This window comes from Oryzias latipes, chromosome 15, assembly GCF_053564925.1.
Source record: "Oryzias latipes strain Hd-rR chromosome 15, Olatipes_Hd-rR_3.1".
NCBI lineage: Eukaryota > Metazoa > Chordata > Actinopteri > Beloniformes > Adrianichthyidae > Oryzias > Oryzias latipes.
The window spans coordinates 21,486,712-21,500,906 of record NC_136251.1 but is presented as its reverse complement, the minus strand read 5'-3'; the positions used below and the strand labels follow the sequence as shown (position 1 = coordinate 21,500,906).

The following is a 14,195-nucleotide window of genomic DNA, read 5'->3' as shown; positions in this document are numbered from 1 at the left end:
CAAATCTGTAACCAGAACAAAACTTGACAGAGAGACAACGGATGAAACCAGAATGTACCTATTCAGAATTCTCAGCATGTCTTCCACACATACCCCTGTTCACACTTCAGTCGAATCCCCCCAGTGACAGATCCTGTAACAGAGGAGAAGGAGGCTGTGAGTAGCCTGGGGGGTTCCTAAAGGCACCCGCCTGGGACCTGCTTCATAATCAGTGGACAGAGAGTATAGTGGTGGTACCGCCTCTCTGAGCCACTCTCTCCCCCTGGCTGACCCAACTCTGGCAAGCACCCCAGGGCTACCTGTTAAGGTGCTCCCGCTGGCCCAGTCTCTCTTCCTGGGCAGAAATACTCACATGTAGTCTGCTGTCTCCACTCTAAAGTGAGGATAATCTGTAAGCAAGTTGCATGAAAATGTCAGGAAGTGTACAAGTGTATTTACATGCAATTTGAAAAAAAACCGATTTGACTTGTAAAAACACATGTAAATGTCAGCATAGACTTCAGAGTGTGTATGAATCTGCAAGTGCATGGTAGCTAAAAAAAATTAAGTCCTGCCTCACAAATGACAGTTTTTTTGGGTCAAAAATTAATTTAGAAGTTTACTTTAGTTATAAAATACACTTTTTAGAATGTAAAATTGACTTCTAAACAATATTTAAGGTTACTATGGTGGCCTTGAAGTCCAAATCACATCAACAAATCACTCAATGCAAAAGCATAATAACGACGACAATTTAAAAAAGCAAAGTAAATAAAACAAAAATAACATCACATTTTGGAAATCAAAACAAAAGTCCAGAAACCCAAACTCAATTCCAAAGGAGTAAAATGTAATTTCCAGATATCAAAATGCAATGTTAAAAAATGAAACACTACAAGAAACCGGAAAAGGGGGTATTATGGGACATCGCTTAGTGAATGATGACGTTTGATTTCTGATATTTACATTTTTTCAATTGCCTTTTTAATGTCCGCATGCTAATGAAAGTTTTTTTTTTTTTTTATGATTAGAAAGGAGCATATTCAGTAATGCCAAATAACTTTCAGTAGAAATGATGGACAAATGTCATCATCCAATCAGCAAAAGGTTTGTCCATCATTCTAACTGAAAGTTATTGAGCATAGAGGAATTCTGGATCTGCTCCATAATCTTAAACCTTTAATTAGTATGCAGACATTGAAGACGCATTTGAAAAAACTCACCATCCAATCAATGATTTCCCTTAATACCAACCTTTTGTGCTTAATTTTTGGTATATTTCAGTTTGATTTCTGGAAATTACTTTTGTCTTGCCAAACATTTCTTGTTTTTGTTGTTGTGTGTTTTGGTTTCCAGAAATTTGTAGAGATAGCTAAACTGTAATGTTTTTAAATGATTTTTTTGCTGTTTTAATCATCATTGTGAATAATTTGTTGGAGTGATTTGCCCTCTAGGTTACAACCCCAAACCCTAACAATTCATTTTGTGCCTAAACCAGTTACCCATATTTAATGACATTGATTGGATGGGGTTTGAATTCTGATTTAACAGTGTGCTGAAAAATGTCAATTTCATGCCTTGCAACCACACTTCATGTAAGTATAGTTCAATTTGCAAGTGAAATAACAGACCTAAAAATATAGTTATTTTACAATTTTTATGCCTGTGGAACAATATAATGTTAACTTAGTACATTGAATGTGTAAATGTGCAAATGTCTTGTGCTACTGCTTCAGGGTGTAATTGTTAGTTGTCAAGGAGGCATTGCAGAGGAGCTGGATTTATTCACCCACATGGACGTAAATGAATGCCAAGAAACTGCCTGGACAATACAAGTCTCTCGGCAAACCTCTTTGGCCCTTATCAACAGTAATGCTGGTTATAATGCGAAATGGCTCTAATTAGTCTGCAGTGAAATTAACTGCTGCAGTCTAATAAGAAATTATCTTTCGTGATTGTAAAACTTTAAAAAGACGGCAGCTCAAAGATAATGGACACTAAAGTTAAAATTAAGTCTGTAGCTGTTGATATTTCTTCTCTTTTTTAGCACAGTGCAGTATAAAATATTGAAGAGAATTTGTTTTATCTGTCTGAGTTGTTATTGTAGTTACTGCAGCTATAAAGTATGTAACACTGGCTGTGTTTCCATAGTCGGGTACAATATTCCCATGACTCTGCCTCGGGGTAAATCCTCCTTTCCGCTGTTCTGTAGCAGACCTCAGCAACACCAGTCCTTTTGGAGATGCAGGAAATACTGAAGTAGTGAGCAACCAAGGGAGGCAGGTCTGGAGTTGTAGCTGGGAACTTCCTAATTCAGATACTGGCCATGGGATGTTGAAGACATCGAAGATTTTAACAAACACTCTAACCATTTCCAAATCTGCCTTGTGTGCCCTGTAGTTCTCCAAGATTTCTGGAGGAGAAGGAGGGTGGGCGGGAAGCTTCTGGGAGGAGGGCTGTACAAGGCAGAGAGAGCCAGGACTGTGCCGTCTCCAGTTTGGTTTGGTCCGAGCATGGAGCCAGCTGGCCTCATTAGGCCTTGATGGGAGGCGGGCTGGCATGAGACGTGCACATGCATGCACACATCAACAAATGTAGTGTGAAGCGTGGCCTGATGCCCGTGAAAGACCCACACGGAGATTTTTTTTTTTTTTTTTTGCCCTTCAATTTTTTTTCTATTGAGCGCATTGTTGTTTATCGGCAGAGGGAACGTGTGATGTGGGGAAACATGATCATTAGTCGATGTTGCTCTTAAAGTGGTGTTTTTACCTGGCTCACCTGAGGTACATCAGTGTACTTGAGTGCTTGTTTGAGGAGAGAGTGAACCGTGAACGGGGACGATGAGGGCTGGGGTCGGACGGGCTGGAGTGGGTATAAAGAGACGAGAGAATATGATTCATGGAAGGGTAAGCCCATCACGAGAGACGGCCGCTGACCTACAGTCTGAGGACCATTGGACCGGAACCAAGGCCTTGTTCCGACAGAAAGAGTGTAGCATGAGCTGTGACGGATGGCGGCGGTCTGTTCGAGAGCCCCTGAGCAGGTGTGTGAGTGGCTCACATCTGCAGGCAAACACATTGAACCGAGACCAAATGGCAGACGCACGGGGCCCATCGGGTACCTGTGCACTGAGACATACTAATGATTATGGATGCAGGCCTATTAACGGTCACATCTGTAAGGGAGAACAACAACCAGCGCACTGGGAGTGAGTCAGCAGTTTTCTGTCCCCTCTGGAATGGAGACATGCTGGTGTCAGAGCTGGGATAAAAAACTCAAGTGGAAATGCAGCTTTTTCTTCAAGTCCATGTGCAGACCGTGACTTGATATGGTCTCCACCCAACATGATGAGGTGCTGTGGCCCTCTTAAAAAACGTACGAAGGCTTTTTGTACTGAACTCAAAAAGTAAAACCTATGTGCTATGAGTTTTGGGACAAAAGAAATACATACTTTAACTATACTTTAACTTGTTAAAAAAAAAAAAAAAAAAAAAGGTGGCAGTACAAAAAATATATAAAAAACCTTCCTGTTGCTAAATACAAAATTATCTAATGAATTCATCAACTTAAAAACAACGTTAAATATTAATTCTAAAAGTATAGGTAATAAATTAAATATTATTCATTGACTCATTATTTAAAAATGTATAATATGATTTGCATAGTTTTATCCTGATAGAAAATAATAATGGGTAGTTGTCTTGTAGCGTCTTTCATGACGGATGAAGCTTGCGTCTTTTTGTTCCCTCATCATCCTTCTATCCTACTTGCTTCTCATTAAAGTTTTAACGGAGGCTGTTTTAATTGTCAATCCTTTGACAGGTTGATAAAAGCAACTTGACAATTAAGTTCATTGGCTCCGCTATGCATATTAATTGGGTCTTATTTGGGTTTCTATTGTTATTGGAAGGAGCACTCATGCTGTAGCAAAATGTCATCCATTAACTTCTCTCTTCTTGAAACTTAATGTAATTAAGCTTGCTATTGTATGACTGCGAGAGAGGGCTCTGGAGACAGGAACTTTTAGTGTGCATTGTATAAATGAGTAATGCCACTCTGGTGACAATGCGTGCCATCTTTCCAAAAATCTGCTTTTTCACAACTTTATAATCTAGTCGCACCTGCTCGGTCAATGAACGCTACTTATGTGCACATGTTCTATCATCTACTGTATTTATGAAGTGTCCATCTGCATGTGGCTGTGTTTACATCCATCAACAGCAGAAACAGTGCTGTGTCAGAGATGAAAATGTAGCAAGGTTTAAAGGGTGTATAGGGAATCTGCGCAGGAAAAATGTAGAAAGATGGATGTACCGTGGGGGTGGTTCTTGAAGATTACCCTGCGTACCTTGAGCAACTCTGCAGGCCCACACACTCACATCAAAGTGGTACCCCCTATCTGCCCGAGGCTTAGTCGGCCCCTGTCCACCCCCCTTGTCACTCCATACATCCTCATGTTCATGTTGAATAATTGACATTTCTGTTTTACATGCTCAGCATTTGCCAGGACATGGAAGTGTGACTCCAAACGGGGCATGACTCCGAGAGGTGCTGTGCATTGCTTTGCCTTCATACAAATGAGGTACTCTGCTCACCCCCTGAGCTGAATACCACTGAGCATAGTGTCAAATCAGAGAGAGGGTTTCTGCAGTAAAAGAAATGCATTTCTGCTGTGCTTTTATCGGAAATTAATTGTCCACAAAGCATTGTGCGCATATAAAGAGTTTCACTTTCCACATGTGACTTGACAGCAGGTTTCATTTCCTAGCTGGGTTTATGAAGGGAGCAACAACTCCCTTCACTGCACAGTTTCAGCTCCATCTTTGAAGACACTACGTACTGTCTAGTGTGCACTTACACTCTGAATCTGCTGAACTTGTTGGACGTCACTCAAGACTGCCAGAATGGTCGTGCATAGCAAAGGACAATGACCGTCATGGGTACGTGAAGGGGCTAAAGTGTTTGCGCCAAGGCGATCTCTAAAGTCACATAAGCCATTATCAGTCTGTTAAGCTAGTTCTCATTTCAGGTCTCTTAATAACAGTTAGGCAGTTTGGTGAAGACGTTATCAATACTGCTGCAATGGCTTTTGACAAAGTTCTGTGGAAAACTGAGATACGCGTAAAGTCTTCAAGTTTGGTTCTGGGTTTTTAGTTTATGCACTAAAATCAGAAATGAATGAATTTGAGACCTTTGTTTGGACTTTGAGGTGTCTTTGTAACAGTGTGGAGGTATAACCCTTAAAGTAAAGGATGCGAAAGGCCTGGCTGTTCATTTGATAGTTTACCTTGACCCCTGAAGTGTGTCGCTCACACCCTGAGGGCTTGGGCTGGCAAAACCTTTCTCAGCCCCCCATGGGAATGATAATCTCAACGTGGGCGTTTACCACGGACACCAGACACAACACCATTAGCCACAGCTCCGCTGCTCCTCATTAGAACCACCGATCGATGTAGGCGGCCACAGAAATCGTCAGTCCTGCGGAACCGGCTATCACTCTTCAGAGTTATTATTGTTAGCAGAACTGGTTGAGATTTAGGACAGTCCCACACTTTTTTTCTTGTTTTTTATTTGAAATAGGGCTTTGAGAGGGCAAGAACTTTGTGACCAAGGCTCTTGAAAAGGTGCTGTGTGGTATAGGCTGTTGTGACACTTTAGACTTTGTGGCATCACTCTTTTTTTATGAAATAATTAGTACCCATAAGCATTAGAGTTTAAGAGGTTGTGTTCTCTGGGGTTTGGTGGTTTGTACAGAAAGACATTAACACACAAGTAGTTCAGTTGCTTTTAAAGAGATATTTGAGCTTTGACATCTCCCCTAGTGTCAGAAACAAATGACCCAAGTTGAGCACTATTACTTCTTTCTTGAGTTTACAAAGTAACACATAGAACGTGTTTCTGAACTTTAGCTTAATAAAAATAAGTTAAATAGACTGGTTCTTAAATGCAAGTGGCTGAATGCAGAATGACCACACTGTTTTTATAATGTTTCATCACACCATTGGCCTGGCAGCTGATATCACCATGACAAGATAATTTAATTATTTTCCAATTCCTTCCCTTAAAACATGAGGTGTTGGAGACTTTAGTCACAGGAAATTGTAGATGAAAAGACAAAAAAAAAGGAAAGCAGAGCCCATTGGTTTCTGGCAGAGTAGAGAATAATATTGAGGCAAAATTGTGAAAATAAGAAAAAGGGGAGATGTATTGATTTTCGGTAGAGCTGGGGAAAGAAAAGAGAGGGAATAAAGAAGTGCTCTTTGGCCGATGTGTCCAAATGATGTCTCAGGGGAGGTTCTTAATGGTAGGGGGAGGGGTGGAGAGGGGTTAGGGGGGTGAGGTGGGGGTGACGGGGGCAGGTGCCTACCCTGACTAAGGCATGGAACTGCCCTTAGGCTAGGGCTAATGGTATTGGCTGAGCTTACTTTAAGGAGCTCTTTCCTAATGGCCAACTATGAGTGTGCCACAGGATAGACAGGTATTGATTGGTTCAAATGCTCTTGAGTTGACAAGAACTGAAAGTCCCTCAAGCATATACAATCTTGCAGCAAATTATGTCACATGGAAAGGTGATTAAAAACAGAAGCTTGGGGCAGGCACACTCATTAAAAGTGTATATGATATTTCTCGTGTTGCCCTTGTATCACTCTTTTTGTTTACTTTTTTCAGTCCCTCCACAAATGCTTTTGTCTCTCTGGTGTTTGTGTTTTCAGTTTTCCTGAGTGAGAAACGTCTGTTAATGCGCTGTGAAATTCCACACGCTCAAACCCCGTCACACACAAGGGTTCAGCGCGTTGACGGTTGAGCCTCCATTGCATCAGTTAAAGTGGCGCACACTCCGTAGTTATGCGCTTCATCAGTGCCGCAATTGTCATCTAAACAGAGTCATACGTGACAGGTTTTGCTTTTTTTCCCCACAAAAACAAATTCAGGTGTGATGCTTAAATTCCCGTTTTAAAAGGTGCAGCATGCGGGTATAGTACACACAGAACAATGCCATATATTTGCTTTGTTGTCATGCCCCCCTTCTTCATACACACATACCAAAAAATGCTGTGTACAAGATTTTCTCTTATTCACAAGGGGCGCTTTCTAGACTGCTTGAGGCATCTGCTTTGATTGCATAATTCCCAGGAGACGAACAACACAAAACAAAAATACTGACTGAATTCAGACGTATAATATACCGAACAAATAACATACCAGCGCTCCTCTTCAAAACCATAGTTCTCTAAAGAAAAAGAATTGGAGAGTAAATTCAAAGTTGAAAGCTTAGCTCTTTCGTAGTGAACGCAGAGATGGAGGGGGGGGGGGGGGGTTGAAAGATGAAACAAACTTTTTTTTCCTGGCTGAGAATAAGCAGCATTACTTTGGCAAATAGGCCATAGCATACAGATTTATATATACTTAAACCTAAGTGGCACATATCAGAGACCATTTTTAAGCCCACAGTGCTGGGGATGCTGCAGGAATGAATGGATTGCGAGCAAATGTTTTATTATGTAGGAATCATACAACAGGTCCCCTTTGTCATCTGGTGCTTTGCCGAGCACAACGTGGCAGTTTCAAGCAAAGCAAACAGAGTTGCAGAAATGGAAGTTAAATGAAACGACAGGTCCTTCTTTTTTTTCTTCGGTAAAGCCAAAGAAAAGACATTTCTGCATCCAAATGATACGGCTGCACTCAAAGCTCACAGTTTTCTTCTTTTCGATTAAATGCTCTTTCTCTGGCTGTTTGTGCTTTACAGTGAAGTGTGCTACATCGCTACTTTCTTCTCTACAGGGGCCCCTGGGCTCCCCAAGCAATAGGAGTAAATTAGAGTGCACCTGTTCCAGCTCCAAGATAAGCCATCTCCAGAGGATTTCCTCTGAGTAAAATGAAGTGAGTGAAGAATAAACAGAATATCACAGCATTACTCCGCCAAGGTGAAGTTGCTGCTGCTCTGGGGACACGGTTCGTTTTGCACAACACCCAGCAAAATATCCTCTATAAACCTCTGGATGTACGATTGTAGGAATGGTCTCTGCTCACAGCGGAGAGAATAGGCGCCTCACTTTTGCGTTCCGACTGCTTTTCAACTGTATCTACTCACAACCTTGACTTGAAATTTTTCTCCTTTTTTTCTCAGCCTGGGTTTGGTGCTATTGTTTCCAGCCTTTTTTGACTTTGTGTCAACACATCTGCGATGGTCAAACATCAAACCACAGATTCCCACAACCCCATTTTTTATATTTTCAATATTTTGGGAAACTGCCAAACATTTCCAAATGTATCTAATTAAATCAGCTTAGAACATTGTCTGCACTCCCCCCCCCCCCCCCCCCCATTTCTTCCCATCAGCTTAGCATCACAGGCAAACGCTTGTATGTGTCTTAGAGGAAATAAAAGACTTAACCCCAGTGTGATGCCCGAAGACCACTGACCATAGATGTCTAGAATACAAAATCACTCAGTTGGTTTACACATTAAAGGCACGGATAATTAGAGGAAAATATAATTCATCATACGTTTGATAATCAGTCTGATTGGGTCTCCTATCTGCACCAGGGCATTCAAATAACCCCCCTACTATTAGCACCCCACTCTCGCTCACACCAGTAGTCTGTTTTACCCTGCCTTTGTTCCCCACAACACATTATCATTATTGTAACTAATTGCATGGTTTGCCTTGAAGTCGTGCTGGAGACTCATGATCTTGGGTTGAAACATGGACGGGGGACCAGTTTTCTCCGCAGCTTGCTTTACTCTGCTAATTGCTGTTTTCACAGGATAAGGCGAGCTCCTCGCTGCGGCCAGCCGGACAAGGCTGGAGTCACATGGGTTGGGTTGGGCGGAGGGATACTATCACACAAGGGTGGTAAGATGCGGGAGGGAGAGCAAAAGGTGCCGTTACTGACGTGGGATGGGTAGACCAGATTGGGGAGGGAAAGGATAACGGTTGGGGGGTAAGCAAGGGGGATGGAACTGATTTTAGATGTAGTTCTGTGGGAGTGGAGTACCCTAAAGATTACAGTTGCTTAGTGCGACCCCTCTCTGACAAGATCTGAGCACTTGCTCCCAGCAGAGGTCGACCCAGGCATTTGGGAAGACAGCTATTAGTGAGGCTAATAAATCCAAAGCAGAAAGTCTGCACCTGCTGTGGTCCAGATGCATTTATACCTTCAGTGCAGGAACTTAGTTAGCAAAGTCTAGATTATTGACAGTCTTTAAAGGCTTTTGAACAAAGCAGCAGGGTAAGATAAAATGAAAATGAAAAGAACAAAAGCATTTTTAAGAACACAAGCTCTGCCAATAATTGTCTTTTTTAGGAGCTCGTCCTTTTATTGGTGTTGTTCATTAAAGAAGTGCAATTTAAAAGATGAGTTCATCTAACTCTGAAAAATTCAAATTTGTGCGAGCTCTGATCGTTTATTTCTTTTTCTTTCCTTAATTCAGCTGGGAACGTTAGTTTTGCACCACAGTATCAACTTCCAACTTCACAATGAGTCACAGCTCCCCGGTGGGTTTTTTAGAAAAGGAAATGGAATCACAGACATAACTAGTGACAAAGCCTCCATCACCTCATATAAGATCTCATTCCATCTGTGAGAACTTTGGGTCTACCCCAGAAAAATAATAAATATCCTTCTCTTGTGGTTTCCGCTCATTTGTTCAAAAGGTGTTTTTCAAGACCAAACAAAAGAAATGGTGTCATTAATGATTTGTTACAGACTAGGGCCTCTTCAGCAGTTTCCTATAAATGTATGGATAAGAGTTGATCTCTTTCCTAACAAAGGATCTCTAAAATATGAAGTGAAAAGCTACCCAAGATGAAACTGGTAAAGAAACAAGAGAGGAACAGCCTATTTCCACAACACAAACAGATTTCCTGGCCTTTAGCAGTCTCTTACTGGGATACTTTGAGACATATCCATCAAAACACAGCTGTATTCATTCATATTTCATACCTCCTCCTTTTCCCAGAGCTTTAACACTGTTCTTTGATCAAAGAAGAGAAGTCGGATCACAACAGGAAGGTTCCCTGCCAGCCAAAAAAGGAGAACGAAGGCCAATTCACCACTACACAAGCTGCCATACAGATAGCTATTCTTCAGCACTTTCCATATACGTACAAAAGAAAAGCCAAAAATCTGCAATAAACGGATGTCTCAAAATTGCAAAAACAAAGAAAACTTGACAAATTCATGACTTTCCAAAGATGACATTTTTTACTTTTTCCATGCAGGCCTGTAAAGAAAAAATATGCTTTTTGTTATAAACACAATCTCCATCACTTAGTAAGAACATTTTTCTTTTAGAATTTTTTTATAGTTGGCTATGACTGATTGAAGTGTTTGTTAGAATTTAAGAAATTATGGTTTCTGTTACTTAAGTGAAGGAATTGCAGTAAAGACCCAGAGCAGATCCAAACACGCAGCTCAAGAGTGACACCATGTGGAGATGAGAGCACACGACATTGCTGTAACGCGAGAGCTGTCTGAACCAATACCAAAGCCACACACACACACTAACAGAGACACATAATGATGTATATCCATGGTTATATTTCGTTTTAAACACCTGAAGTTGGGCCCTCAGTCTTCCTACTCTCACTTCCAATTCCAAGACATTCCACTTTTCCAAAGACCCCCTTTAGTAAGGCTCAGGGAGGAAAGAAAACTGTTTGAAGACCTCCCTGACATTTAGACTCTCTCTGAAGATGACTTTGCCTTCTACTGTTGCCTGCGGGAACATAGTAAGACCCACACTAAACTTCAATTGATATGCAGTGCCAGATTCCTCCTGGGGAAATTATCATTCTGTTCATAATAAGAGCCACAACAATCACCTGGAAAATGACTTTATTATATGCCACGCTTCAATAAAAGTTTCCTCTGACCCGCTGGAAACGCACATGGTGGAACGTAACGGTGATGAAATGAGAGGTATAGAAAATGTGTGATGGAAAGAGCCATAGATGGTGGGCTGGGTGAGGATGCACATGTGCTTGGCAATGTTTGATTGGCAGGTGTGTTCATGCTGCGCTGTAGCCTTGGATGCTGACGCTCCGAGACACCTTTTTCCTGAAACTGTTATCAAAATAGGCTCTGTTTTTCAAGCAAATGAATGGCACAGAAATCAAAGTATCAAAAATGGATTGCCCCTCATAATGGAATTCCCTCTGAGCAAGGACATGTAACAATGGGCCATTTTCAGCTTCCTGTCCTTTCCCTCTCAATTCCAGTGGACGTGACCTCCTTCAGCTTTAACAATGGGGCACCCAGCACCATAAATACAGTGTTTCTCCCCAACACATGCCTTAAGGTTGCTTTCATCTTTGTTGTTATATTTAAGGATGACATCCTAGCCTGTCGGTCTCCGCTATTGTCTCCCCGTGATTATTTTCTATCTGTTGTTTAGCCCCAGTTGTGGCTCTTTGATGAAAAGGTCGCCACTCAATTGGAAAACAGTCATTAAAATGCGGTGGGTACTATTCACCGGTGTGCATGTGGGAACCAACTCAACTGAGCTGGTTAATCAAAAGTTAATTATATAATTTTCATGCAGATGAGGGAAACATTCAAATGAATCCCAACTCTACAATCATTACAAAAAATAAATAAAGAAATAATTCTAAAAGGCTATAAAATGTTCAGGGACCAGGAGGCTGTAAACAATATGAAGTTTAATTTGAGGTAAACAAAGTGAATATTCACCAGGGGGTCTGGGAAGGAGAAAGTGAGGTTAAATCAAATTTGGAAACATAGATACCAGCAGGTTTTGTTGTCCTGATATACGTGCAATTAGGCAGGTCCTTGATGAGGACACTGGGAAGAAGAAAGTTAGCTTCCACAGCAAATGCTTTGGGATTATTTAAAAGGAATTTATGAGATTTTCTGCTCCATCTGTAAACATTTATTATCCTCACAAAAGTACAGTGAATTGAATTAAAAACCATATTTTAGAAAAAATGTTGTAAAAGCACAATTATCTTTTATGAGAATGTTATGAAATTACTGAACTTTCCATGAAGATGAAACTTGGAGTGACTTTCAGAATAAAATGCCCAGGACAACAATTTTCCCCCTCAAACTTTGTGAAAGAAGGTAAAGTAGAATATAGCACTTCACTAAAGATGCTTTCTTCATTAGAGGAAATGATTGTCTTATGCAAATTACAAGCATGAATATTAAACCGATGAGGTGAAGTATCACAAATGAACAAGCATTGTTCTGGAAGTGCAGTGGAATGTGGTTTAATTCCTCTTTAATTCTATGTTCTTTTATAATGTTCACCTTTTCCCAGATGTGCCAGCGAGTTTGGGTTCATTGGTGTGCATTACAACCACGCTCTAACAATGCGGGGCCTCCCCGGTGTCAGCACAGTTCATGAATCTTAGCCCCTTATGCACCAGGCGATTAGTATGGTGCGCTGTCTGTGGGGCTTTGCCAGAAAATGAGTTCTCTTTAAAACATATGCCCCCTGCTGATTCCTTTCCCTTTTTTGATATAAAATTCCAGTTTTTATAATGAAGACCAATTTTCTGAACAGAGAAAGGGAGAAAAAAAAATGAAGTTCTGCACTTTGTCTTGTTTTGGATGATTGAAGTTACTTGAAGAAAAAGAAAAAAAGAGCAGGTTTGGACAATCACAAGCGGGGAAAAGTTTATATGAATTTATTTCATTTACGGGACTAATCAACAACAATGTATATGAGCAGTGAAATTAGCCGGGGTAATTTTCCACAGTGCATGGGCACATGACTGTGCTGCGTTAGAAAATAGAATTACTGGAAGTGGAACAAATTCAATTAAGTCATTGATAACTAATAAATTGGCTTAATCACCAGCTGTTATCAAAATAAGATTGTTGTGTCACAAGGTTTGTCGCTCGTGAATGCTTCACAAAGGCAACAGAGCCCACTTGAAGATACTAAAGGGGAACTGGTGGCTTCATTTCAGAAGTAACCAAATCTACAAACTGTAGTAAATAAACTGAATTTAATAGGGGATTATGAGAATTTCAGGAATTAAATGTTTATTACAACTTTTTAATGGTTTCAAACACATAAAGCTTTGTTAGTTGTGATTTCTTTTTTATGGTCAGCTTAGGAGATCCATCAGTAGTGCTGAGATTCAAGGCGACTTCTTCACTGACTCATAAACCTTTTTTTTCGGTCAAAGTGAGTGGAGCCATCATTAATCTGAAGAAATAAAAAGTACAAAAAAATGAAGCATTAGTTTACATTTTTATATATAAATTTTTAACCAATCCCTAAAATCCTGCATGCAATACTGAACAAGTTGGAGATGATCTACAATACAGCTGCTACCGCTCACAGAGAAAATTAATCATGCACAAATTCAGTCATGCAAAAGCAAAAAAATTTACTGAGCAGTTTGTATATTGTCATTGCCAATTTGGAAAACACTGGCTACAGCGGGGGCTGCGCACATTAATATTGCACAATCGAAGAAGACACTGCTGATGAATTATTTAAAAGAAGAACTTACTAGATTGTATTGTCTAAGTCTCTCTTGGGTCTGGGCACTTGCATCTTCAGGAAGAGACACCACTCTTCCTGTGCCCATCATCTTACCACGACAAAAAAAGTCAAAGGATGAAACCAAAGATTTTATTATTTCATCTGAACTTCTACACAAGTTCTTTTACTTTTGCCTTTAATTTAATAAAGTTACCACATTTCCTGAAACTTAAACTCCACATAAAACAATCACCCACCCTGATGGTTGCCTCGAGCTCTCCCACACTTCTTTTTCCACCTGGTAGCCATCCATAGGACCAGTGCTGGCACAGGGTGACCTGAACCACCAACGCCAACAACAACACCTGCACCACAACTTTGCTGCTCACGTCCATTAGAACTGCATGGGGAAGCCGAGCATGTCATAAAAACAATAAAGTCACTGCCTACTCGCTCACGGCTCCACAGCCCACAGATCAGGGGTTACACTGTAAAACATTACTCAACTCTAATAAACAACTTTTTGACTCAGTTATTAAAAAGAAAAGTAATTCAAAGTTAATGAACACTGAGCCTACTTCAATGAAGACTAACTCACCTCTGTGTTTTCTCTGTTCGCATGTGGTGCATTAGCCAGAGGGGGATTTTATAGGTACTGCACATGGCTGCTGCACGGATTATAATCCCCTCTTTGCAGGTGTGACACATTTACTGACTAATGGGACACAAAATACTATTAATGGCGGTGGCTA

At 40.7% G+C, this 14,195-nt stretch overlaps 1 protein-coding gene across 1 annotated transcript; it reads right to left on the bottom strand.

Moving 5' to 3' along the window:
• Positions 1–12,618: 12,618 nt before the first annotated feature.
• On the bottom strand, positions 12,619–14,055 carry gnrh3 (gonadotropin-releasing hormone 3). Its single transcript, NM_001104672.1, is given in 4 exon segments — positions 12,619–13,161; positions 13,472–13,552; positions 13,701–13,843; positions 14,042–14,055. Coding segments are annotated over 3 exon segments (273 nt in total). The 5' UTR covers positions 13,839–13,843; positions 14,042–14,055; the 3' UTR covers positions 12,619–13,107.
• Between the last annotated feature and the right edge of the window lie 140 nt (positions 14,056–14,195).